General features: G+C 48.5%; 2 protein-coding genes and 1 long non-coding RNA gene across 5 annotated transcripts; 1 reads left to right on the forward strand and 2 right to left on the reverse strand.

The window, feature by feature from the left end:
* Nucleotides 1-40: 40 nt before the first annotated feature.
* LOC109523986 (putative protein MSS51 homolog, mitochondrial) lies at nucleotides 41-3,395 on the reverse strand. Its single transcript, XM_019883536.1, has 6 exons — nucleotides 2,997-3,395; nucleotides 2,482-2,628; nucleotides 2,272-2,396; nucleotides 718-1,281; nucleotides 535-628; nucleotides 41-444 (listed from the first exon to the last, which is right to left on the reverse strand). Exons 1-6 carry the CDS (start codon nucleotides 3,011-3,013, stop codon nucleotides 240-242), a joined length of 1,152 nt encoding a protein of 383 aa, XP_019739095.1. The 5' UTR covers nucleotides 3,014-3,395; the 3' UTR covers nucleotides 41-239.
* A 1,817-nt stretch (nucleotides 3,396-5,212) lies between these two features.
* On the reverse strand, nucleotides 5,213-27,488 carry capn15 (calpain 15). 3 transcript variants are annotated; one of them, XM_019883428.1, is made up of 14 exons: nucleotides 26,339-27,488; nucleotides 24,722-24,822; nucleotides 21,708-22,288; nucleotides 14,735-16,391; nucleotides 12,541-12,749; nucleotides 11,084-11,267; nucleotides 10,443-10,666; nucleotides 10,207-10,332; nucleotides 9,966-10,118; nucleotides 8,217-8,378; nucleotides 7,765-8,000; nucleotides 7,281-7,450; nucleotides 6,948-7,126; nucleotides 5,213-5,965 (listed from the first exon to the last, which is right to left on the reverse strand). In XM_019883428.1, the coding sequence occupies exons 3-14, from the start codon at nucleotides 21,893-21,895 to the stop codon at nucleotides 5,788-5,790; spliced, it is 3,666 nt and encodes a 1,221-aa protein (XP_019738987.1). In that variant the 5' UTR covers nucleotides 21,896-22,288; nucleotides 24,722-24,822; nucleotides 26,339-27,488; the 3' UTR covers nucleotides 5,213-5,787. The 3 variants fall into 3 exon arrangements, with proteins under 3 accessions (XP_019738987.1, XP_019738989.1, XP_019738988.1); XM_019883430.1 differs by lacking the exon at nucleotides 21,708-22,288; XM_019883429.1 differs by lacking the exons at nucleotides 21,708-22,288; nucleotides 24,722-24,822.
* LOC109523937 (uncharacterized) lies at nucleotides 22,282-24,680 on the forward strand. The gene is made up of 2 exons (XR_002169872.1): nucleotides 22,282-22,499; nucleotides 22,935-24,680. It is a non-coding gene; the product is annotated as an uncharacterized LOC109523937 (long non-coding RNA).
* Nucleotides 27,489-27,673: the final 185 nt, after the last annotated feature.

A 27,673-nucleotide genomic window follows, 5' to 3' on the forward strand; every position in this document is an offset into this window, starting at 1 on the left:
TCGGAGACGTAACGAATAAACTCACTCTTTCAAGTATATGTTCGAAAGCAGGGCAGCATGGTGACCTTGTGAGCTGTATGTTAGCCTCATGTATTTATTTTTATTTTTTAAAATAAAGATTTTCTTGTTTTTAAACAAGAATAGACAAAGCCAGTCAATAATACTCAATGTGTTTAACTGAGTAGTTCAAGACCGTGATTAACATGAGGTAGGGAACTGCACGGACAGATCTGTGGCCATTAGGCCTCGTCTGGTTCCTTAAACTGCGCAGTCTCCAGTAGACCTCGAAAGCAAAAGTAGTTCGAGTTCCAGTATACGGGCGCCTTGTTCGGACACGAGCCCACCACTTCTGGTTTGAGTGAAGCGAAGGGGTTGGCTCCACTTCCCTTCATGTTCACCTCCAATTCCAGCAGGATCTGCAACGAGTAGCTCATTTCTGCCTCGCTGCGGAGGAAGAGGTGAGAAGTGTTCGCGGCTGTCGCATGTCACAAAGAAAAAGGAAGTGAGGGTCAACCCAGCATCGCAAATACTCACCTCAGGGCAGTAAACATCGATGGAATCTCATAATCCCTCAGAAGTAGTAGTGTTGGAAGCCAACCCTGTTCCAAATCCTGACTGGCGTCAAACCCTTCACGGTCAACCCCCCGCCCCACACACACAGAAGTTTAATGATCGTGACCAGAGGCGGGTAATAGAGAGACCTTAACATGATTTTACCAGGATGAAATCCGACCACCAGGTCCGGCTTGGCCGCTTCCTCTTTCTCGACCACTTCCTCCCAGAACTGATGGTAGAGGCCCTTGTAGGCGCTGATGTAGACCCTCTGCCTTGGCCCAAAGGCCCTGAGCGGAGGCCTGATGATGGGCCCCTTCACCAGCTCCGGTCCCACCATGACGATTTCTATCCCCTGGTGTCCGGGGTACATCTTGTTGAGCTCGTCGTAATCCGTCAACTTTGCCGCCAGAGTCTCGCTCTGGCCGGCTCCCACCAGGTGGACGGTGAGAGGTTTGGAATAAGGGTTCAGGGCGAAGAGCCTCATCCCCCAGGCGATGGTGAGAGGCCTGGAGAAGAACTCGCTGCAGACCCTCCACAGGGACTGCTTCAAGTCTTCATCTTCAGGTCGAGGCCTGCCCGCGTCGCTCCACAAGGCCTTCATGTTCGCTCCAGTCATAATGGGATGCAAGCGAGCGGTGAGATCTCCCTGCATGGCGAGCCACTGGTCCCAGCTCTTTATCTCGGACTCGGGCTTGGACCACTTGTCAGTTGGGAAGGGAAGATCTCCTGTTGGCTCATTTTAAAAGAATCCAGTTGCAAAAAAAACAAGAGGGTTCCAAAAGTCACACTTTTTTCTCTTTGGCTTCAGTGATCATTAGACAGATTAGGCTCTGCAGTTTTGGTCAAAATATGGTATCGATCTCTTGACGACTTGCCAACGGACGCAAGTTCAGCGGCAGTTTCGGAAGGTTGACGGCAGGGGTGTGCCAACTTTTTCCTTTGAGGGCCGCCTCCAGAAAAACGGAAGGATGGAGTGGCCACTTTTTGAAACACGCTTAAGTCGGTCCAGAAAGCAATTCGAGATTGTTTGGATTGTCGAGTTCATTTCATCAATGTTCTGTTCAAGGTGTTGAGGCAAATGGTTGAGAATGTTTTGGGGATGGCCAACAGCCCTCTCTCTCACAGAGTAGATCCGGCTCCGCCCTTCACAGCAGCCGGATCTCCACATTCAGAGCCCCAAAAAGAACAAACCGTATTAAGGTGACCATTTTTCAAACAGTTACTTGAGGATCATCAATGTGATGATCACACCGCTCCAACGCCAAGTACGACTGATGCTATTCATGGCAACTTTCTTGAAAGAGGATCTGTTGCGTGACGAGCTAACTCCTAGCACCACTCATGATAACACCGAACTCTTCGAGCAGGCTTTGGAGCAAAGACAGGGAAAGTCTTGGCGGCTTGGCGCGAACGCCTGCTCTCGGAGTTTGGTGTTTTTAAATCAGCAGGTGGTAGTGGCAAGCCTCCCCAAGTGACATTTGTCAAGAAGAAATCCCGTTTTGAGAAACTTATTCCGGGTAGCATAAACTGAGCAGTGTGTTTTCATAACAAAGAGTTCATTTTTACTTTTGTACTCAAGGACACTTTCAGAAGCCGTACTCTTGGAATGAAGGGAGTTCGAATAAGTACTTCTACTTTTACCCAAGTATCGGCACTGCCATTGCCATCTCCGAAAGGATCAGGCAAATACAGCTGGAACTTTTCTTACTTGCACACCTTTGAACACAAGCCATTCCACCACTCTGTCAATGGCAGCCAGACGCAGCTGTGAGCAGAACTTCTTGTGCTTGGCCCAGTTGCCCTTTTGACACTCCTTGCAGCAGTAATAAACATTCAAGCATCTGTAAAGGACCAACATTGTTATAGAACAAAGAGTAAAAATAGGATATCTTTCCGACGGGTAAAATAGGTTTCCTTTCAGTTGACCTGGAACAGCGCTTTAGCCTTTGGGGTGTTGCCAGCTGTTCCGAACTCTTCTCACATTGCGCGCACACTTTGAAAGACTCCTCCATTTTCTCAAACATTTCCTTTTGAGAACGGAAAGACATGGATTTTTCCGTCTGTGGGGCCACTCTGGAAAGAGAGCAAACTTAATCATGATAAAAGCATCAACCCCACTGGCTCCTACAAGCATGAGCTATTTTTAGCAGGAGGCAATTGTACTTGGAGAGGGTGGGCCGACTCAACGTCTAACAAGGAGTGTTAGGATCTTAATGCGACAACGCAAAGAGGCAAATTAGTGCAATTGTGTAAAGCTGCAAAATTCAGTGAAATACAGTTAGAAAAAGCTTAAAAACGGTCTCATCACGTTCATTAAAAAAAAACGGTCATGCAAACGCTGCTTGTACTCTTGCAAGTGCGTTTGCGCGACTTTGTAGAGAACATTTCAACACCAAAAAAAAAAAAAATCCAAATTGAATGCCTATTAAATACAAACATACCTCACACTTTCTGCCATTTTGAAGCTCTGTTAATGAAGGTGGCTACGCGGCTCCTCCTTCCACTCCTTCGACGACTTGGGGTAGAACGTCAAACCACCTGTTGTCGTCCATCTAGTCTGAATGACATCGATCTTGACACGTGCTCCGCATGCAAGCTACAAATTTATAATGCGGCGTCATGTGGGGGCAAAATAAAACCATAAAGTCCGAATAAATTCATGCATATACACACACATTACTGCTGTTTGTTATTGGGGATGATGTTTATGACTTGAGAAGACTCTATGAAAGGCTATCATTTTAAATTCAGGACTGCGTGCATACGTGTTGTGACCGCGAGAGGTCAGTGTCATTGTTGTTATGATTATGTTTCTCTGGACGAGTTGGAACTGGGAAAGTCGATTCCTTTTGTGTTTTTGCATACTTGGCCAATACTGTAAATTTGATTTGGATTTGATTGGAAAACGTTAAGAATGTTTGTGCCATGTTTGTCCTCCTACAGAAACCACATTAAAACAAAAAATATATTTCCCACCTCCATCTTTTTCCATTTTCAAACTAGTGATGGGATTTTCGGCTCTTTTCGGGGTAATATTCGCCAGTGGCTTATTGGTGCCAATCAATTCATCCACCCGTCCATGGTTTAATACAACAAAAAATGCTTGTGCTTAATTTAAAAAAAGAACTTTTATTTGGTCCACTGGAACCTGAGATTGAAATATTAAAACATACATATGTATACACATATATTCACAACCCGAGCCCCCCAAAAGGATTGACATTTTATTATTATCACATTTGTCAGCATTAGGCTGTTTCTTGGTTTTTTACTATTCATCTAAAAGTTATTTTATTCACTTTTTTGGGGAGGTGGAGGGGCGGGGGGGTTAAAACAACACAGCTTGTGTGTTCACCTTTTGTACCTGTACACTTTCAAAGGACGGCGTGTCGTCGCTATTGTAGCATCCTCATACTAGCAGCAGGGGGCGCCACTGAAACAAAAAAAGGGAGCGAGAACCCAAGTGACAATGAGACGAGGGGTGGGGGGTGGACAATATAAAGTGATTGGCTATGACCTTGCACCATCACATTCTTTCGCAATGACAAATCATTCGACAACAAGCGAGCAAATCGATTCAAATAAATCACATCGCAGAGCTGCTCAGTGCAAATATCCAAGAGTTGTCATACATACATGAGGATTTTTCTTTGGGGGTGATTGTGGTAGTTGGGGTAAGTACAGCTGCTTCGCATCACAGAAACTTTCACAAGGTGTTTTTAAAGATAAAATGATGGCTGGAATAAAAATGTAAAATCCTAATCGGCGTGTGTCATTTGCATTCCAACCAGCCGCAGTCAGCCAGTCCGAAGCTTTGTGGCTTTCAAGTCAAATAAAAGACTCATGCTGTCATTTCGATGACCGTGAAAGAGCTGTGAGGGGACAATTGTATTATTATTATTATTATAATTTGACGGGATCTCTGCATGGCAAGGGGCCCTCCGGAGGCTCGCGCTTTGCTCGACAAGGGCTGCAAGAGTAAACTTGAACGCCTCCCCTCTCGAGAGACTCGACGACGCCGGCTGGCTGGCCAGACAGCGGCCCTCACACTCCCTTCCAAGCCTCAAAACCTGTCAAAATGAAACGAGTATTGGTTGGGTGACCTTCCAAGTGGAAGACGCAGAATGAATGGATTTCATTGAGACACCCCGGCAGTTGGGAATTCAACGAACCGCGGGCCAGGAAAGAGCATCCGGACTGCGCCAATCTGGAATCCAGCCAGGAAGGAGCCGGACGACAGCATTGAGACAAAGCTCATCTTCGTGAAATCAATCCGGCGTTTTGCTTTCCCAACACCTGGCTGGCGGAAAAAAGAAGCGGCAAACAAAGAACCTGCTTCCAAAAAGAAGCCCCAATCCTTGAGTCGACATGGTGTGGGGTTTGCAAAACAGATTCTGTTTGCCAATTGTGTTCACAAATATCCGAGCCAAATGTAAGTCATTTCATATCGAATGGCCGTTCGGTGCGTTGATTTTTGGATAACGTGTCAGGGAAAACAAAAGACAAGGCCATGTTGGTTTTTGACAGGACGCAAGCCATCATCGCGGGCGCCGAAAGATGCCGTGCAAACGATCTCTTGCGGGAATGATTCACCTCAGAGCACTCGGTTCAAATGGCTAAATGAACCTCTTACCCTTATTTCAATTAGTTCTTTGGCTCCAAGATGGGGCCAAAGGACATGAACACCAAAGTGGCCAACGGGCGGGGGGTTGACTGCACTCTGGTGCAAATGACACACGACCGGCTTGGTCCTGAGTTCGAGACAGAGCGGGAACTTTTCAAAGACATTGGAACATGCACCGCAAAACGCCCAAGATCCATCCTGTACCTGCATGGTCCAAGTAAAAAATACAAAGTCAAGTAGGTTTGGCTCAATAGGTACCGTCGTGTCAGTGGGGTGGGAGACAATCAGTGCACCCCCCCCCCCCAGTTGTTTTAGCGAGTGGGCGGAAAGCGGAAAAAAGAAGTGTTGCAAATGGCTCAGTAGTTACAGCACTGGGAGTCCACATCCAGCGCTTTGTACCGCACGCACACGCAAGCGGTCAGCGGGGCTTGAGAGCGGCGCCAGTCCGCCCTCGTTCATCCTGAGGGGCCGCAAGAAAGCTTCAGTGTTGAGCAATACATTCGGATGTGCGTCATTCCACATCTTTGTCCGCGTTTCTGGCGTCGCCCGCCTGGCGCTCCGGCGGCCTCAGCGTCCGTGGGATAAACGGGCGCCGCCGAGGACGGTGGTCATAGCGGCCTGGGGCGGTGCAGGCCGTCGATGTCCGGGGTGAGCTGCGGGCTGTGCGTGGCTTTGGTGGGCGTCCAGTCCCCCAGGGAGGCCTGGGCGGCTTTGCGGTGAGCCAGCCGATGCGTGATGGAGAAGCCGGCGTTTCCTTCCAGCTGGGAGAGCACCACCAGAACTTGCCTGGAGGGGGACGCGGAGAAGAAAGGCAGAGAAGAAAGGCAGAGACGAGGGACCGTTCAGAGAAGGGCATGCAAACAAAATCGGGTGAATATTCTTCTTTAGCGTTGACTCTCGGATTCGGTCCAGGGGCTTACACCCTGCCTGCATTTCTGCCTTTGTCAAGGAAGAATTCAGGAAACCTTCGAGTCAGGACATTGCAAAATAATAAGGCTGACGATTTAAAAAGGAAAAAAAAAAGGAGTGGAGCCATCGCCTTAAAAGAGGAAACTATCTGGGGGGGGTGACATTTTGTACTTGCCTTTTATGTGGGCCATAACTCTCGGGGAGAACGTGTCGTATAACATGCATCGCTACCAGTGAATCATTTACAGGTGGACTCAACTCAGAAGAGGATTCATGAGCTGTCGCGGTGCCACCGTGCTCATTTTGATCCCAGACCCATTTCTTCATAGTGTGCGCTCATCACAAAACACAAAAAGCGTCTTCCATCACTTTTTCTTTAGTTCAAAACAAGGTTGTTCATGTATGTGAAAACTGCAACAACAAAAAAAAAAAATCATGGAAATGGAAACTAAAAAGAAATGATGTCACATTTATGAAATGAACTAAAAAGAAGTACAATTCTAACTCACTAAAATGTCCTTTGTGCTTGTTTTTGTCAATTCATCTGCTTTCAGGTTTGCTGTAGACCGTACAGATGAAGGAAGGTCAAACTGGCGTTTGACAATTGCAGTTTTACTTTCTTACGCAATACTGAGCCGTGTTTTGTTGCTTTATCCTGCTCTCAATAAATACGTCAAATATTTAAAAAAAAAAAAAAAACTTCAAACAGAATTAAAACGAAGCATTTTTCAAAGAATGAAAACAAATCCGACACAAACCTGCCCTAAAAATGAATTGGATTTACCAAACCAAAAACGAACAATGATGACAAATCCCAAACGGTTACGAGGCCGATCCCAAGTGAAACCCGAGCACGTACCGGTGTAAAGGTGGCACGCTGTCGATGGTCTTGAGGCTGCCTCGCGTGGACACCACGTTGAAGCTGTCCGTGCAGTCGCAGGAGACGTGGAGGTAGTACTTGGGGTGGCGGTTTTCCACCACCACGATGAGCCCCGCCCAGCCGTGCGTCAAATAGTAGCACGTCATGCCCTCGCGGCCCTGACAACACAGGAAAATTGGGTCCAAAGTTCCACCCGTGGAAACATTCTAATGCTTACAGTATGATTAGAAAGACATCTCATCACCCCCCCCCCCCAAAAAAAAGCCCCAAATCCCTTGTCCTGGCTTTTCTTACGGAGACTGAGACAAGCACCTCGTGTCTTTCACCCTTGTTTTCTGTCAGAAGAATGATGGCGTCGGCCAGCGTGGCGGCAGCCGCCTCCACCTGCTCCACCATCACCTGCCTGGAGCTGTAGATGGCCAGGATGTAGCCGGGGAAGTCCTGACTGGGCCGGCGCTGGGCTCCGCCGGTTGGACTGGAGACTGCGGGGAGGAAAACCGTCATCCGGTTGGTTTACAAGATGACAAGCGGAAAGGCTTGGACGACAAACACGCCAACATTTCTTCAACGGTGAGCGACTTGGTTCTCATTGGCTTATCTCTACATTGTGTGAATGGAGCTTACGTTTCCCAATAGGTGCAACACAAGTCGGAGGCGACCAAACTGCTTGAGGATGGTTTTATCTCAACCTTTAACGTGCTGCTTGCGAATTTTCCCCGCTTCCTCTGGTCCATGTTTTGTGTCCAACGCACCGCTCACCGTGAAATCGACCGGTTACAAGTTTGAAGACACTTACTGGGCGTGGGCGGCCCTCCTGAGCCGCTCACGTTCATCTGCCAGTGGTTAAAGGCGCAGCAGACCACGGCATACTCGCCGGGCTCCAGCATGACGTCGCAGCCAACAAACTTCTTGACCGCTCGCTTGCTGTGCGCCAGCAGGCGGCCCAGGGTCAGCTTGCTACTGGTCCCGAAGGAGGCCCGGAACACCATGATGCACAAGTCCAGCAGGTGACTGTCAGCCGTGTCCGAGCGCCTGAAGAGCCAGGGGGTCAAAGTTTTGGTGATTGGGGGAGAGAAATAAGAATTTAAAAATATTCCCCACTCTAAATGGTCCCGAGGTGTGAGCGCGAATGGCCATTCGTGGATGCGATTGGCTGGCAAGCTCCTGAGGATCAACGGCTCGGATAACGGACGGATGGATGAGGATACCTACTTTGATTGTGAATCCAGTGCACGTGTCCACGTTTACCTGCTTCCCTCCTGGAAGAGAGCAAACTCCAGCGCCGTCCTCTCCAGCACAGTGAGCGCCATGACAGTCACCGGCCCGCTGGCTTTGCTGGGGAAGCATCCCTGAAGCCGCACCTCCTGCCAGTCTGAGTGGATCTTACAAATGTCCACCGAGTCAAAGTACCTGTGGGGAAGAGGAGCGAGGAGACGCCGTTCTCTAAATGGAGGCTTCAAAAGCCATTGTGTTGCCTTTGCGTCCCTCCTGGTTTCGTTTGCTTTTGTTTCGGTCCAGGCGGGCGCAGGCCGAGACGTTACGTGTGGGAGGGAAAGCGGGACAAAAAGACAGATGGGGTCCTTTGGGCCAAACACATTTTTCAGGTGGAGTTGCTCAAAGAGGACAGCTGCCTCGGCCCTCCTGAACTTACTGCATCTCCTGTTTTACTCGACACGCGCACCCTTGCGCACATATACTCTCTACACACACACACACACACACACACACACACACACACACAAAAACAAACACAGAGACACACACACAATTATGACTTTCAATTTTTTTTCCCCCCACAAGTTGATCCGAAGGAACTGAAGCAAAGGTTTGATTACACACACACACACACACACACACACGCTGGCACACGGACACTCTCAGTATGACGCAGTGCAGTGCTCCACTATTGCAAGCCACCACAATCGTGCCATTTCTTCGTTCAATAAACATCTCTACATGAAAACAAATTCAAACTAAATTTAAAAATCAACTCACCTCCTGTAACTAATATGAAAACGACTCTAAACTAATGGAAGAAATAGTTATTTTCTTCCCCATAGTTCAAAATCATATATATTGAACAGCAATCAGGCGATGCCGCTAGATTTTTCCCTCAAGTTATCAGACAGAAGCTGAAACACTGGCCGTGAGTCTCGTGTACAGAAAATGGATGGTTGGCTATTTCACATGGCTCATGAAATTGTTCTGTTTCATGATGAAACATTTAAAATGGAAGGCACCGAAAGATGAACCGAATAAAACAAGAAAATGCAGGCATGGTGGTAGAACCCTGCTGAAATGAGGGCATTTGGTGCGTGTCAACATAACAACAACAGCAGCCGCAGCAGCAGCCGCGTTGCTCAGATTGCTGCCAAAAGCAGATGGTGGGTAAAATCCGCAGGGGCATGAGCTCACTAAACGCGCCGTCACATGACACGTGTCCATCGCGCTGGACTCAGATGACATTTGGAGAATCCCTTTTCGCCGTTTTCAGCAAGCACAAGCCTTGGCTTTTTCAAGCCGCTTGCGCGGAGAGCGTCTTTTCTTCAGATCAAATGTGCCCAACTGAAAATTCACGCATTTCACATTTCCCCAAAGGCTGCACGTCCGGAATCGAGACAAAGCGCCCGTTGGGCAGCCGGCGCGTAGCTCACATTCAATGAGCATCAAAATATCAGTGCGGCCGTCGCAACTCCGAGCGCGGTGACTGACTGCGGCGCGGCGTGCGTGCTAACGCGAGCGTTGACGAAATATCCTGTTAGGAAATGAGGGTCGATGAGCTGTCATGACTCCTGGGGGCCGTGAGGGAGAGGAACAGGGAAGCCAAAATTCAAATATTGCTGGCTAAAGAATCGTCGAAAAAAGTACGAGGACTGATTCAACTTGCTGAAAACGCCAGTCAAAAATTGTGCGAGCGCAAGGAAAGTTTAAATGCCTGACAAATGACGGATTTGAACTTTGTGAACTTTGTGTCATCACGCAGCCGCCGGCTCTTACTTGATGAAATCGCTGTACTCCATCCAGAAGACGCCCTCGCTGCTTCCATGCGCCATCAACTCGTGACGCAGGTGCTGAGGCCAGTCCGTCCACTCGTCCGACCAGCTGCCGTTCCATGAGAATCGACCCCACGGGTTGCGCAGTCGCAACAACCTGGAAGCGGGAAGTGCAGCGTGATGAGGGAGGGAGGCGAGGCGAGGAGCATCCCTCTCAAAGAGTGGTTCCAGGACCAGTTTCGTACCTGTATCCTTGGACATCTCGGACATCCAAGATGGAGTAGGCGTGGCGAGGCCGCAGCCCCAGAGACTCGTAGACAGCGTCATCTACCTTCATGTTGCCTCCTCCACACGAGGCGCCCATCAGAAACCTGTGCCAAAACACCGGTCACCTTTCACGACATCTTGCCATTGACATTGTGCTGATCTGTATTGTCCGAGGGGAAAAAAAAAAAAAAGGATGACGGAAGCGTTGCTTTACCCCGCTTCCTTAGAGCTGAGCATCTTGGCCCAGATCAGGTCGGTATCGATGGGCTCCTCCCGCGGGTTGGTGGAGCTGACCTGCAGCATGAGCGAATCGCAAGGCGCCCCAGTCAACGTGGCCAAGCCCTCGATGGCGCGCCCCGCCTGCAAGGCAAAGTAGGAGCCGTGGAGTTTGGCCAGGGCCTTCTCGATCAGTGCCACCCACAGCTGCTTCCGCTGGGCCTGGAACGACCACGCACACACACAAACGCACACACGCACAGTGTCACGTGTCAAACTGGGGACAGTCATATCACACAAATGATTCCCAATTCACGGCTTTTAAAATGGTCCAGCTTTGTTCCTGTTTTGGTTCTGAATTTAGAAATGGGATTCGGCTGCTGTTCAGTTCGGGGGAAGCGGGGGAAAAAAGTCCGCCCAACGGCCTCGTCAAAGATTTGAAAGAGCTCACGCATTTCAACGATTCGGCACCAAACAGAGGTCTAACCAACGCAAATTCATTACTTTTGCCCGAGCGGTCGCATTTCACGAGGCAATCGATCAACGGCGTTGTCAGTCGCACACGGACAGACCTCAGCGCGACATCGTTGTACCGTTCCCCCGGCATGAGCGGGTCAGGCGCCTGGCGTGCAGACACACCTGGGAGAAGAGGAGGAAACCGTAGTCGTCGCAGGGCAGCATGTCGTCCACCAGCACCGTCGTCCACGTCCCGTCTTTGCATAAGCGGACTTGGTAGGCCCCCTCGGTGCAAATCGTCCTGGTGATCATCACCCTCTCCACCAGCTCGGGACGCTCGGCCAACACGGCCAGAGCGCTGAGGAACCTGGACCGACAAAAAGCAAGAAGGCGACGCTTATCCACACGGTGCTGACGGAAGCAAGCGATGGCATCTGTGGGCTCAACGTGGATGAACCAATGCTGGTGAAACATCACCGTTTAGGATCACAAGCCGCTTTCACGTTGGAATTGTCGGAAATGATGGACATTTTTTGCCAACGGAAAAACAATACAAAAGGGAAAAAAATAATTATCTATCTAGAATTTTTTTCTTTGTTTTTTGCCCATCCTTGGTTACTATGCTGTCAGCTTGTATTTCAGCCGTTTTCATCAACAGGAGTGGTTGGTACATCTCTACACTACTTCTCTTGGGTTGGCTGGTGCGTGCTTGGTTGTTTACTAGTTATTAGAACAACTGTGTGTGCGCATGTCCTGTGTGTGTGTTTTAAAGCGAGAGACAGAGAGAGAGAGAGAGAGAGAGAGAGAGAGAGAGAGAGAGAGAGAGAGAGAGAGAGAGAGAGAGAGAGAGAGAGAGAGAGAAAATTGGGTTACATCCTGTTGAGAGTGAGAGGATTTGGCTCTAGGGAGGGTTATTTTTGATAAGCCGTGTGCGCTGCTGATGAAACTAGTATCGGGACAACTTTGTGAGCGATTTAACTTTGGCCTGTGTGTGTGTGTGTGTGTGTGTTTGTGTGAGACAATGATCATGTACACACCCCAAAGGGTGCAAAGCAAGAACAGAAAGATAAAGCACATTTCCAGACTTGGTTTGGATTATCTTCCTGTCAAATCCATTTGTGCATCTTTGCACTATGATCTCGCTTTTATATTGTGGGGGAGTCATTTTTTTTCTCCACTCTTTCTGACATCATATTTTCTTCATCATTTCTTTGTGTTAGTCACCATCGTTTCCTGCTCTATGTGCAAGGCTGAATTCGGGGCTTGTGAAATATTTTGCAAAGAGGAAAGAAAAAAAAATACACTGGACTCTGGACTCTCGTTTCTGTCTTTTCCACTCCAATGAACAGAGCACAGATTTTATTAGCCGTCGGTTCTGATAAGGTCTTCATTTCCATTAAATAAGGGGAATGAAACCCAAATTCTTTTATTTTATCACGTTAGAAGATGTTGCATTAGACTTTACAAATTGAGATTTTTTAAATTTTTTTTTATGTGAGGAAGCGTGACTTCTTTGAGAGGGGATGTGATTGCAGCACTCCAGATTTTTCTGCACATAGCGAGCACGGCCTGCCTGTAAAAGTGAAATTCTGAAGCCCGAGGAGCGTCCTACTTCCTTGTGATGCGTTCCGACAGCTCACCAGCAGTTTCCCAGCAGCCCCTGAAGGATGTCAGAAGGTCGCGGTGTGCGGAAAACGGACCACTTGACGCCTCGGTCTTTGAAGTTGCTGCATTTGATCTCGTGGGGGCGGAGCCACTTTTTGATTCGCTGCTGGACGCTGTCGCCCTCGGGGAAGCCTACCGAACGAGGTCCCGGGGGGAAACTGTCGTCCACAAAGTTCACCGTGTTCTAATTGAGGGTGAGAAAGGACACGGGAGAGGATGGAACGTGAAAAGGAGACAAGGAAAAGGGCGGGACAACCAGACACACACAAGTTGTTATAGAGCGGGAGAGGGATGACTGATTCTAGATGCTTTACCCATCCCACTTTTTTTGCAGACTAATACAAGTATGAGTATTCATAGGTACCAACTACTGAGTCAGGCAGGGGATGTGATGCGGATGCCCCGCTGGTAGCTCCCGGTGAGGAAAATTGATTGCTCGCCAGTCCCTTCCCATAATTCAATTCGGTTGCCTTGATGCCGCATTAGTGACCAGACGAGTGTCGCTGCCTCGCCGCCATCATCCAAGGTCGCAATGTAGCAACGCAGAGTGCGTAGTTCAACAGTTTATGCACAACCCCTTGAACTAGCTTTGACGTTTTATGGATGCAGGTAGATTTACTGTCACACAAAAACACTTGGGCCCTTGACTTCAAAATAAGTGCATGAAGACCAGGAACCGAGGGATCATGCTGAGCCTGTAAGCTACTCCATTAAATAATCCGGTTGCTGTCCTTTGAATGACTCTGAATCTCCAGGGAAAATGCCACAACTGTCAAAAGTCATGTAAAAGCACAATTTTTGGCCTTCTGCTCATACTGGTGCAAAAACACTTTTTGTACCTGACCCAAATAAATCAGTGGCCTATGTTCCGCACATTAAAAAACAAAAAACTTGGAAGGGTGACTATTATTCGAAAAGACAATCATCTTGATCTTTTAAGGGTACTCCATTCTTGTGCGGAGCTGACATCTGAAATGATTTGCTCATGGGGCTTGATCTTACAGTGATTCAGAGTCGAAGGCGTTGTGAAGTTGACAGAGCGCGATTCCCTGCTTCCAAAACAGTGGCGACATGCCAGCAAGCAAAAACAGACTATTCCCACCCTGACAGCTCCCAGCAGATGCAAAACTGGCAAACATCCAAGCCTGCTTTTTGGAGGGTGGTAAGCTTGGAGCCAAAATCATCGGTGGCACCGATGCTCTGTTGTTTTCTCCTGCAGAAACAGGCCAGCAAGAATGCATCGAGGCGCATTTCACGGCATCACACTTAATTCATCGAAAACGGAAAGGAGCTCTGGCGGAAAGCACCAAGGCCGTGGTGAGGCAAACAGCTGTTAATGGTGACAAGTCACACCACCAGACCTACTCGAGGTTTGGCCACAAATTTGGCGAAACAATGTTGGAGACCGAGAGTGACGTAGGAGGAGGAAAGAGAAATCGATGCCAGTCTTGTTCGGTCAGCTTTCAGTTCTGTTACACGAAAGGTGCAGCGACAGTACGGGGCGGTGTTGATACCCTTCAAGCTTCGGATATCCGAACACAAATGATGATGAATGACTAAAATGGAGCAGGTCCAGATGATGCCCTTAGTGAGGACGTTCACCGTCGGGAAGCGGCTCATTTCTGCCCAGCACTCAAGCTCTGTGGCTAAAAATAGGCCGGACCGGCGTTTGCTTTAGCATGTTCACACACCAGGCAGTCAGCCGCAAAAACGTTGCGACAGTGGGACCGGTTGAGCATGAGAAATGAAGTGAGGAGGGTTGGGAAGAGCGAGGGATCATTTGAATGCCAGTCTAGAATCTGGAAAAGATGTGAAAGAAGAGGGGACAAGTATTCTCAGACAGCTTCTCCAACCAGGAATGAAGCAATGAATCAAAGCAAAAATGAAAGAAAAAAAAATGATCATCAAATACTTGTGTGGTGTTAAATAAATGACATGCAGTGAGTGAACTGGCCTTGTGCTGGCCTGAGATTTTTAAGTGAACTGAACATGTAAGCGACGTTGCATTTAGGGCATTCGCAGTCTTGACAGAGTTTCAACATAGTGGCCGAGCTCTATGGAAAATATAATCCAACCAAACAATTGCACCTCCAGAAACAACAATAACATCTAAAAGCATACGTCTTCCAATATTACTGTGGAAAAAGTGTGTCGATGCATTTTTCTCACCTCTCTGCAGAAGCTAACAATGTTCTCCCACAGCTCCTTGGCTTCACCCTCATCATTTCGCCGCCGGGCCTCCACATGCATGCTCTCTCTCCTCTTCAGAGGCTTGATCACCTTGCGAAGGGTGAGGTACTGCTGGGGTGTGTGGCATGCGGCGCAGTTCTTGGCCTTCACGTCATTGAGCAGCGTACATGCCGGGCAACTCCACTGGCCGGGCCTCTCGTGAAGGCTCGACGAGACGCTCGCGGAAGAGGCGGGACTCGAAGAAGCGGTGGCTGAAGATGAGCAGGAATAGCCCCTGCCCTGTTTCCGTGTTTTATGACCCGTGGAGGATGAAGCAGAGGGAGGCGCGCAGGAGCATGCCGCGCCGGGCCCAGATGGGACCTGGCCGCAGTACGCGCAGCAGCGAAGCAGGGACGCCTGCTGCTCCTGAAAGCCGTGCAGCTTGGACGACCCGCAGGCGGAGCACTTTGGGGCACCGGTGGGGTTGCGCAGGGTGCACTTGGAGCAGGCCCAGGTGCTAAAGTCCGGGCTGGAAGGGCTGGCCGGGGTGAAGCGCACCGTCTCGCAACCCAAATCGATTAAGTCGGCACCGGCCCGCGACGAGCGGCAGCTTTCGCATTTCGACGAGCCGCCCGGGTTAGCTAAAGAGCAGCCTGGGCACTTCCAGGTAGGGGCTCCTGAGGAAGGGTGGTGAATAGCCTGCTGATTCTTTGGAGGCTCTTCTTCTTCTAAGATACTGAGGCGCTTGCTGGGGTACGAGGGCTCCTGGGGTTGGGCGTGCTTGGGTTTGGCAGGTCGCTGGGGGCCAGGCTGCGGGAGGACGCTGGCACTTGGAGGCGAGGTGGGACTTGGGCTGTTAGGGACTTGGTTTGTCGGTCGGCCTGTCGGAGGCACCTCTCTCCTACTCCGTGGCACGGGGTTGTTCTGGAGGGAGGAAAAAGCACTGAAGGTGGAGGACGGCACGGGGCCAGGGTCTTGGGGTTCGCACGGCGGAGCTGGGGGTGAGTCATCAGTTAGGTCAATGACTAGAGGGGCGGTCCCTGCCGAGGCCACAGGAAACCCCAGTACAGGAGTGCGAACCTCCGGTACCACCAAGGCCTCGGGGGGGATTTTGGGTAACGACAGTTTCCTGGGGCCGCCGCAGGCTGAGCAGGACATTGCAACGGGCGTATTGTGAAGCGTGCAGCGAGGGCAAGCCCAGCCCGACCGCTGCTGCTGCTCCATGCCACCCACTTCTCCGTTGCTCTCTGACCTTCTCAGCATGTCCTCCTTCACAGGAACCTGTCCTTGGGGCTCTGAAAGCACCGCGGGTGTGAGGGTGGGCGTCGGGGGTTCGGTTGTAGGAGCGGGGGGCAGACCGTTTGAGGTGGCAGCAACGGTCGTGATGGCGGGCGCCGGTGTGGTGGAGGATGATCCGAAGCCGCAGACGGAGCAGGCTCTCGATCCCTGAGGGTTGTTGAGGGTACAGCGGGGGCAAGCCCAGCGGTGCTCCTCGCTACTACTCAGGCGAAGGATCTGGTTCAGGTCAGGTTTCTGGCGAGGCGCCTCACAGATGGAACAGCGAGGGGCTCCGCTGACATTTAAGAAGGTGCAGCGTCCACATGACCACTCACTGCCTCGCACTGCAGCTGCCATGGAGCCAGGAGAGTGAGAGTGGCTGCAAAAGACCAAAACAAACGGTTAAGACTCACGTCATTTTGAAATTCTACCATTGCCATATTAGGACATTTGCTATTAGCTCCATTCGGAAGGTCAGATTTGAACCTTTTAGGTACTTTCCCCGTACCCGTACAGGGAACGGGGGCTTGTCACGATGCACCAACTTGCAGCAATGGTACCCTTGACACGTAACTTGGGAAAGGACTTTTTAATTGCGGAAACCATACAAAAACTACGAGGAGTCCAACGATATCTTTATGCAGAACGCTGCAGTTGATTATTGCTTATTAAAGCCAGGTTTCTGAAACAAGTACGAGGAAATGAAATTTCAAGACGGCTGGGGAGATGAGTGAATAATAAGATAAACTACCAAGCGAGGGAACACTTGCTTCCACTGAGATAATGGTGGTTGTCCAAAGGAAGAGTAGGGGGGCGGGGGGGGGGGGGGGGGGGGGGGCAACAACAAACATTTGAGACCACGAGAGGATGGGACCCAGAAAAAATAAGAAAGGAAAAATGGAGTGTGAGAGGGAAGGATTGCCTCGCTCAGGGGAGCAAAAATTAAATCTCTTTCCAGAGGGTACTGGGGGCACTAAATCCATCCACAATGGCTGTATGATTAGAGCCAAAAAATGCAGCAGAGAGGGCAAGAGATGGAGGAGAGGAGGCTGCAATCGCCTCACAATAACAGAGCTACGATTCTGGCTGCTTCTCGACAGACACTCGACAAACGTGACAGACAACTCTCCATCCCCTTAGTCGAACACCTCTCTCCCGCTGACCTTTAATAGGAATGCAGGCTTCAGAAGAGCAACGGATGTGTACTTGGTGCCTTTGTCTTCACCGACACTGTCAAGTCACCGTCACTCAAGTTGCTCACGCGTGAACAACAACACGGTGAAGTGACGAGCTTCGAAGGGGAATGGCGGAGAGCTGTGAGTGGGGGTCAATGTCTGTGGAATCTATTTGTAGATAGAGCAGAGTCACATGCTTTACTTTTGTGCCGAGGTTGGTCTGCAGCCTCAGCCTTTCGCCCGAGGACAATCAAAGTACGGAAGAAGAAGTTCCAGTACATTATGTCAGAAGCCATTAGCCGAGTATTTATTCTCCTGGGCTGACGTCAGCACTCCAACCTCGAGCATCCCCCCGGAGAGAGAAGGGAATATCGGTCTTCCAGCGACTACAATAAAAAAAAAAATAAATAATAATAATAATAATAATAAATAAAAAAAATTAAAGAGTTGCCTATTAGCTTTGCTTCAACATTAATTGAAGAATTTAGTAATATAATTATGGAAATTACGTGTTTATGGTGTTATTAAAAAGACTGCGAGAGGAAATCAATTCTGGAGTCACTGTTGTAATGCTTCTGTTAAAACACACCAAGAAGCCGACTGCTAAATGTTTTCCTTTTATCTCACAAAGCTTGGCCAAGGGTAGAATTGATGACACGGCAAGCTACCCAAAGGCCCATCCTCCTGTCTGTCGGTCTTTCCGTCTACAAGGACCCACAACGGCCATGACAAAAATGAGCGTCAGTGCGTCACGCTTGATGACAGCTCGTTTCCATAACTGTCAGGCGGTTTTCCTCGACAGCGGGAGAGCAGAGTCGTGGTGTCGGCCGCATGGCAACTTTGTCAAATCAATTGATTTGGTTGGCATCGGAGCTGAGGGATGGAAAATGTACCATGTCTGTCCCTCCGCAGCAGGCATGAGAGCTCAGAGCATTCTCACAATGAGCGGATCACATGCTCGAGGATTTTCCAAACATCGCACTTCATTCCCTCTTTATTTTTCTGCTGGAAGTGTGCACCGATGAGGGACACCTAACTCAATAAAATATAACAATCCTGGCCTTTCATTAAAACAAATGCACATGTCTGGCCTGTGGTCCCAGGACAGTACTTGGGGGAGGGGGAAAAAAAAAACTCGCTCATAAGTGGACCCGTGCTCAAACCTTTTCTCCTTGGCCCTGTTCAGTCAAGCTGCTCTAAAAATGCCCACTTCAGCTCCTCGGTTGCTCGGCATCGCAGACCCGGGCAGACAGCCAAGAGCTTACAGTGGTGCGAAAGCGTGAGAGAGACGGAAGTCCACCTTTACAATAATTAGCTCTTTGCAATGAAGATTTCAGTGCTGCAAAGTAGCCGGTCTGAATAAATCATCAGGATCAGGGCATCAATGACCCTTGCGTAAATGCTCACGGGCTGCGGGGCCATCATGTGTCCTCAGTTGACTGTGACAGAATTTGAAAGCTGCAGAGCTCGGGCGCAAAGTTGCAAACGAGTTCAGAGTTCCCAGCTCTGTGCAGACTACAAATAGATGCAAGACAATGGCGGGTTGCGTGATGGGAAGGTGAGGCTGGGCGCTGAGACTCCTGACCGCGTGTACCTCAGTCTACCACTGGCTGCTCGGATATACTCTGCGGACGGAACTCTGCCACCAGATCAAGTGAGCCGAGTCCCGCCAGCTTCTCCCCGCGAGACATTTGGCCTTTGTGCGACAGTCATTAGCACTCCCTTTCCAAACTTGGCTCTGGGCCCAGGGGGGCAGTGGGGGGTGGGGGGGGGGCTTGGCCTGCTCCTTGAAGAAGCTTTTTACTTTATTAATCCAACACAGACGCGAGCAGTCTTGAAAATTGACGCCTCGATATTAACGCCACCACAAACTCACACTTAAGTGAGGAGGAGAGTACCAGGAAGGTAATATTTGAAGGTTTTCATTTTGAAGGAATTATAACGAGTAATTCATTTAGAATTCAAAGAATGCTCGAAAATCTTCATTGAACTTTGTGGGAATCAGACTTTGAGTTTGAACTGGTATGGAGCCGGCGTCGGCAACATTACACAACTGACAGCCGGCCATTCGGTGTTGGATTCTTGTTGGCACCCGTGATTTTAGGCCAACCACAATCAAATCGGTCAGCAACTTGGCAAGACGGACTTGCGCTATTCGACAAGTCTCTCTCTCTGACACACAAGTTGAAACACGTCACGATGTTTTGTAATCTGACACACTGTGAGGCGATGACACAGCGGGAAAAAATTCTGTTGCAATTGGGAGGGAAACTTCAGAGACACAGACTAAGGAACACGTTTCAAAATAAAATCTAATATGGCTCACTTTTGGAGAATACAAGTTGCAGTTACTTTCGAATGAATCTCATCTAAAATTTGACCGAACCCTCTCCTGAATGACAGAATTGCCAAAAGAGTCAAGCTTCTGTTGTTGCCGATTTAGGCTAGCTTGACATACGACCACAAACGCTTTTTGACCAAGGCGACGGCACCCATTTTAACAAGATTCTACCTAACGAGCTCTCGAGCGACTGTGCTTGAACTCTAGCACAGAAAAGGGCAAAGGAAGAAGTCGAGCGGCGCCTGACCTCTGGCTTTGCCCTCCGTGAATATTTCATGACCTGTGCTCATTTTTGCCAAGTGAACGTGTCAGCAGAGGAGACAGCTTGGGAAACTGGAATTTTTAAAGAGAGGAAACTGTCCGACTCGGTTTTAGTGCACTGTGGCAAAACGCCAGCGCGAGCAGGAAGCCGACAAGACACTCCAGAATGGGAGGAAGAAGTGACAATAGAGCACCGCGGGCAGAGAGGAGGCAAGCTAGCACGCCATGATGCCTTTGGAGACGAAAGCGACCAGCCCGGGTACTGTACCAAAGGGATTCGCCCTCTCAGCGCGAGCCATGCTGACACAGCAAAACGGCAGAGTCGGCCCAAGCAACAAACCTAAAAGAGGGTGACAATTATTGATCGGAAATCCCTGACCGCTGACATAATGAGCGGCAGATCCCAGCATTCCGACGACAGCGTTACATGGAGAGCGGGGAATCGGTAATCATCCAGTCTTGCAAACAAAGCTACAGCATTAGGACATAAAGAGCATTGCTAAATAGGTTGCGGTGCTTTCAACACGGAAGAGGACGCTGAAATAATAATTCAGGCGTAGGCGCCGCGAGCAGGCATGCTGCTTCAGTCCAGTGTTGGTCAGTTTTAATCCAATTAAAAGGAGGGGCAAAGCCCACGGAGGAGACGGGCGATAAACGCAATCATCCATCACGCTGAAAGAGAACTGTCACTGGAATTGACTGTCTGAAGCGAAGAGTGACTTTTGATGCTCGGGGTTACCGAAGTCATTAGCCGTCAGGGTGGCTAAAAATGATGCCGCTCCAGAAAGATAGCAAAGAAATGAAGAGGAAGCTGTATGCGGAAAGTGCAGTGCTACGTTTTTAGTTTCACGTTCTTCGGCTGGAATGGATTCCCATTTGCAGTCCAGCAAACAAATGCGCAAACGGTGGATACCTCAAAGAAAAGACGTTCTAGATTTGCCAGCAAGTGTCCTCCTGTGAGAACCGATGGCACAAAATCATTCCGCACAAACAGTTCCCCAAAGTCAAAGGGCCGCTTAATGAAACCCCACCGGCCAACTTACTCCGGGCCGAAAGTATCAGCGCCACCTCGAAAGAAAAATAAAGCTGAAAACATTGGAGCCGGAAAATATGCTTCAGAATAAAAGACAGGCTTACTCCAAAAGCAGAAGGCCTTGGTGCTAGATTTCATGCTCCGTCACAGCTCAACAAAGCTTGCCTCACCACAGCAGTGCGTGTTGGAGAGACACGTTCAAGCTTCAAGAACACAAATTGCACAATATTGTTTTGTCTTCACAGGGACCGAATGTGTCCCTATCTGTTGCTCAGATGACCCTCAAGGGTTGATTGCAACTTGTTATTGAGGGCTGGCTCATGCCTGGAAGTGCTGCCCGGGTCTTGAGGAATGCTGACGCTGCATGGAATTTTTCATTAACTCCCCCAAATTGAGGCAGGGCTCGGTCATAACGAGCTCCTATTCTAATCGGCCCCCCGCGGGCTTGTTTTCACAGGGTTCCAAACAGTCAGCTCCATCACCTCTGCAGGAGACACCATCGACACTGCCAAAACGCTCCATAATGTGCTCGCAGAGGCCAAGTGGTGGGATTTTGGTCTGCAAATCCAGCTCAGCCAGATTTTCAGTCCAAAATAGAAAAACAACATGAAAATAAAGCCTCAGATTGGATCAGGTTGTGCGAGTTGACCCACGGCTGGGAGGCCACCAAATTCTCCGTGAGCTGTCGCCAAGAAGTGTTGCCGAGACACCGTACAGCGCGACATTCTTGCGCATCCCTTGAGATTTTGGACAATTCTATTCTGTCCATGCGAACAGAGGGGTACCGATACATTGTGTACTTGTCCGGTATTTTTTTCAAGTGGAAGCTGTGAAAGGTTTTGCACCGTTTGTCTCCATGCCTGCCGAATGACTCCAGTTGCTTACCTGCGCTCTCGGTGAGGCCGCACAGCAAGTTGCTGTTGCTGCTGGCGCGTGATGAACGCGCCGCCCCACACTGGGCTGCTGTGACTGGTCCTGAGCCAGCCCACCGGGGGAGACGACGGGTAGGGGTTGCCGCGAAAGCCACGGTCCGACTCTGTCTCTGCGGTGAGGGACGAGGCCGAGCTCCCCATCGCCACAGTGCCAGCAACGGACGAGCGGTTGGAGAAGAAGGGGTTGTCGGAAGCACCGTTTTGCAGTCTCGAAGCTTCCGGTCTCAAGTAGCCAGGCTTCGTGGGAGTTCGCAGACACGTCAGTCCGTCGCTCCGTCACAGCGGTGCCTTATAATTAATTGTCTTTCTTGTTGATTTTTGACCTCTCTCCAGAGTGCCACTCTTCATTCGTCCCGCGTACCTTCGCACATGTCTCATCAGTCTGTGCAGGCTCATGCTTGGTCCTCCTCTTTGAGAAATATACCGCGTTCACTGTCGCCGCCTCTTGGAAGAATGGCCGGGTTCATCCAGGCCATCGACATCAGTCTCCTGGTCCACGCAGACGGTTGCAAACAATCAATAGCGGCATGAATCCTGAGTTACATCCAGTAAGAGAAAATCAATGTGCTGCATTTCCTGGGGAGGGTGTTGGCAAAACTACCAGGCATGCTACTTTTCCAAAATCTCAAATGTCAAACATCCGGTCTGGCTAACAGCTGGACTCCAGCTGAACCCCCTCACCGGCAACAGCTGCACATCAGCCGTGGACTTCATCCTCATGGGAAATGTTTTCCCACGCTAAAAGGTATTTAGCAGAACCCAAGATTACACAACTCAGAGAGATTCTTGCAAAATATACAACTGTTTCTGGCTGGGGATGTTCTCGCCGAGCACAGGGTCTAAGCAGCTGATAACTTCAAATAAGGAAGGCAAAAGTGATTTTAAAAACACACACGCATGCGAAGTGTTACAATAAAAAAACAATAGGACGATAGGAACCTCCGTTTGCTTTAAGAGCAGTAAAACAAGTGTCACAAATCGAATGCAGAGAGTGTCGTTTTCCATGCAAGAAAAAGCCAGGATCACATCAGCTGATCAATTCGCTGCTGGCTGTTACGTGAGCAGTAATCAATGTAAACACACACAGATACACTTTTCAGATTGAACCAGTTAGAGAATGCATAATTTCACCCCCACTGCCCTCCCCCCCAAAAAGCATGCTTGTGTCCTCTTCCTTCAGTAGTACAGTCGAGAGGCCAGGGAGCGAGTCTCCATGCAGTCAACACGCATGCCGATGAAAAAGGGAATTGCGCACCAAACGGTCAGTCATCTACTCCAAGATCTCCCCCCGGCTCTCTTTTGGGAGCCGATCATTTCCCAAGAGAAGCATTGACTCGCTGCACATGCCGCTAACATGAATGCCTTTTCCAAGCAGACATGCCCAGTGTTCTCCCTGAATGCAGCAGGACGGCTTCCATTCACCGCAGCGTGTCATCAAGTGGCTCCATTCGGGTGGGCGCCGTCAAAACGCGCTTGTCGTCCGCTTGTGTGCGTATCGCAGCACATGATTTTCATTCCCAGCTCGACGACAGCGAGAGCGCCGTGAATGCGCGTGCGATCGCCCCCTGAACGGCGGATTACTGGAGAGTCTGCAGCCCGCATGCGCACTACCCCCCCACCCCCCCAGCCCCCACCGGCAGAAAACGAAGCTGGCAGGCAGGAGATTGAAACAAATCTCAACAGGGTCTGAGCTGTGAGGTTTGAGTCATTATTAAGGAAATGCAGCGGTGGCAAAAGTACCGACCATCTGCACTCAAGAATATGTACCGGTGCTTTTGTAAGGAAAACAAATAACTGTGAATTTAGAAGAAAAGTAAGAAGTAAAAATAATTAGTCTTTTTTTTAAACTGTCCATTGTTTGCAATACCCATTATATCCACAACAAGTGGGAAATTAGGGATACACCAATGACCGAGTACAAGTACTTGCCGATACCAAAATACCGAGACTTGACAATGCCATAACATCTTACAATTGTGATGAGCACCTTTTTTTCACAACACACACACACAAAACCTTTTCTTGAACATGTCATACCTTTCATTCAAATCAAATGTTTCAGAGTAACCACATTACTGCTATTTCAATGTCCAACTGCATGTACTGCTTATGCGGCCTGTAAACAAGCCACTTCAGTTAGGTGTCGTCTCAGTCTGAACACGCGGGGCGTGTAAAAGGAGGGGGGAGGTAAGAAATGTAGATCATGTTAGAAGAAAAAAAAAAAAAAGAGGCAAGAAAGAAAATAGAGTCGCGGGCGTATCCAAAGTAGATAGTCGATAAAAATAACTTCACTTTTGGTTGCACACGATTAACTGTGTGATAAACTAATGTCATTTCCCCCTCTGTATCTTAAAATAAATCCGATGATATGTTATTTTCAAACATTTCAATCATGTGCATCTGATGTCAATGTTGAAATCAAATGAAAGTGGCTCTACTCCACTCTGAGAGACTGCCTCGGGGCCCACAAAAACATCAAGACCAGTTGGTTGAGCTCGTGTTTTTAAAACTGGAACTCAAAAATGCACAAACATCACACATGGCAACGCACCCCACTCGCTGCCGAGACTCCTCTCAAGCTCAGCCGCGCGTTTGATTGACCTTACAACGTCCACCGCAGCATGCCTGCAATTGTGTTAAGTCAAACCAACTGTCAATCTCCGGAATCAATGGTTTAAAAAAAAAAAAAAAAGAACTTCGCATAATAAAGAGTGTTTTTTTTTTTTTTAAACTAGCAAAGGGTTAACAAACAAGAAGATGGCAGTCGGTGACCACGCTGCTCATCACCACTCTGCTGTCCCTTCACATTACTGAGATAAGCCTTCAAACTTCCCCTCACTCTTCCACTTCATCTCACTTTGTTGACCTCATTCCTAATCTTCGCTGAATTCATTGCTCACCCGGAAAAGACCGCATTTAAAAAAAACACACACAGAGGCTATCGAACCAGAACTTGACATGACTCACATATTTGCCAGTGCATCTTCATTCCATGGACGGCTGCGTGTTAAAAAATGAGACGTTGAGTCGCAGACGCACTCATTTCACTGGGACTCTGCTCGGTTCCACTGGGGGTGGAAAAAAAAAAGAAAAAAGAAAATGGGGCGTGTTGGTCATAGTCTGCAACGGGCATGACTAGCCCGATCATGAAATGAGTTGTTCACACTCAAGCTGGTTTATCAGGAAAATCCGCTCCCATGGCTTTGACACGTCAAAGAATGCAGATCCTAATATTGTTTGACTTGTTTGTTAAAGGGCGAAGCGTCGAGAAGATTTAGCGCCCAAAAAAATCGAGTTGCAATTAGGATTAGAAAGGGGAACTGCTACAAGGACCGAACAGGCAGTTATCTGCTTCATGGAACTGGCTTCCGACGATTTACGCAATCACCTTGTGGTCTTCTCATACAGTACGTCCCTAATCCTGCATGTTTGAATGGGACGGCCATAACGCAGCGACATGCCTACCGTAACGCAAATAAAGACTCTGTAACTGTAACTCTTTGTCCGTGGTGCACCTGTCCGTGGGGCCACCTGGCCTTCTGGAGAGAGCAGCTGCGCAACGCTCACAGGCCGCGACAGAGAGGTTGGATTTCATTTCGATTCCCTCTGGGACGGGGGCTGATTTCACACCACCTTGTAAAGGTTCCTTAACAAAGACACCAATTACCAATATGAAAATATGGTTTATTGTATCTTTTTTTTTCCAGCTGACACCACTACAAGTGTTCTCTTGAGTACGATACATAAAATGTCATTGCACCCATTGACAAAAGATGATTCACTAGGGTCAAAACGCCACGGTGTAGCGCCAACTACTGGCGAGGAGGACCTAATGTGAGATTTTGTTTTGCCTGAGGTATCGGTTGCCGGTATCGGCAGGCTCTACGGCAACTGATACCTTTTAAAAAGTCCATCATAGGCCCGCCTTTTAAATAAAAGATACCTGACCAAAATGAAGCATTTTTTTCCTCCCCTAATTGCAGCAATTGCGATTAGAAAAGTATTACTCCAGGTATCACAACAATAGTACAGTTGTCATTTGAAATATTTTCTTTTCTCAGGGGTTTTAATTGTAACGGGAGCAACTTGAATTGTTTCTTGACCTACCTTGTGCTGGGGTGAATGTAAAACTTGAGTCACTACATGGATACGGAGGGCCCCATGACTTGGTTTGCCTTGGGCCACCCAAAAAACAGCGAATGCAGTCTCATGACCGTTACAGTTTTCCATTTAACTCAACGAGTCGTTTCGAGCCTCGGGTAAGCGTGGCGTGACCTTTGCTCATCCCATGCAATCAGCCAATGGGTCATAAAGAGCATGACTAAGTCATTTTCAACACAACCTTCTTGGAAATTGCGTTAATTGAAATGTATTGGACACTAGCGTCACACAATCGCTCTATTAGTCGCCAAAGCGGTAACGCGGGAATGGTGCCACAGGAGGGATACAAACATTAGCTTGACAGCGTAGCCAGCTGACTGAAAGAGCTTGTCAACAAAGACGGCACGATTTCAATCGAAGGTGTTCACGCGGTCGGACATAAGTTGATTAGCACGAGTCCATTCAAACGTCGGCGATTCTCACCTCAAGTCTAAGCGAAGGGCAAAGGAGTCCCCCGTCTTTGTCGTGGCGGCGCTAACTTTTCACATCCATCGAGAGGTTAAGTTGTTCCCGCGTTGCGCTGCGGCCAAAAGGAACTTCCCTTGCGTGGGCTGCGCGTTCTCCGCTCCCCGAACACGTCGCAGACATTTGGGACAAACGTGTAGGAGATTAATAGGCCGACAGGTACCAAAGGGAACTGATGAGAACGCGTAGGTTTACCCCCAACAGCCTTCAGAAGGTAGCGGAATCACTACGCACTAAACTCAAGACGAGTGTGCGTTAAGTACGCAGCGAGAACCATCTGCCACTTGTGAAGCTGAAGTGAGCGTACGTAAATTCATATAAAGAATACACGGAAACAAAACTACATTTCCCGAGTTCAACACAGAATATCCGGGTTCGATATACAGTATTGTCCTTATTAAAATGCTGTTTGGGATTTAGATTGAACATATTCGTCCTTATTTTTAGAATTCAACATAATATTTTCAGTTTTACAAATATGACTCTAAGTTAGATAAGTATAACAGTGAGAAAAAAAATGGCCTTTTACTGCCACCTAATGTCCAGAAGTGTGAACCGTCAATCTGATGACGCTACTGTATCTAAACTTTTATCTGGACCTATTTTGATATTTAAATGGATGATTTAGGATGCTTTTATCATTGACAGTCATTTATTTCAAATTTTTAAGAATTTATTTGAGTCGTGTGAGCCAGAAAATAGATCACCAACGGCCACGGCCGAATTCAGATGTCTTTGCTTGTCCCTCGAAATGGGCTGTACCGTAAAACATCCAGCACACAGTTTAATTAGTACTGTATTTTTACGTGATTAAAGTTTGATATACTTTGCTGGTGGTGAAAGACAACTCGTTTACAGTCTTACATTTTTTCACGTATTTCCATGAAATTAAATCAAATGTAAATATGGATTTTAATTCCGAACGTTTGTCTTTTGGGAGCTAATCATTGTTTGGCCACAAGAGGGTGCTAACTGTCCACTGAATTTGTAGCGTCTTATGATGGGAAGATCGAAATTTATAATTTTTCACCAACCAACAAAACACGATTTGAAAAAAATAAGTGCCGTGTTTCAAAAACGAGGCAGAGGTTTCATCCAGAAAATCTCATTTTTATATTGTTAAGAGTATGTGTGACGCGCGACGAACTGCGGGCTAACACCATTAACACAATCGACCAAATGAAAAACAACACGAACAATTACGAACAGCAAAGCTTAAAAGAAACAAATATTATCTCCAACACAGTATGGCGGGAGCAATGGTGAAGTCGCATTCGGTCTCTGACATGACTG

This window comes from Hippocampus comes, unplaced genomic scaffold (assembly GCF_001891065.2).
Source record: "Hippocampus comes isolate QL1 unplaced genomic scaffold, H_comes_QL1_v1.1 scaffold367, whole genome shotgun sequence".
NCBI lineage: Eukaryota > Metazoa > Chordata > Actinopteri > Syngnathiformes > Syngnathidae > Hippocampus > Hippocampus comes.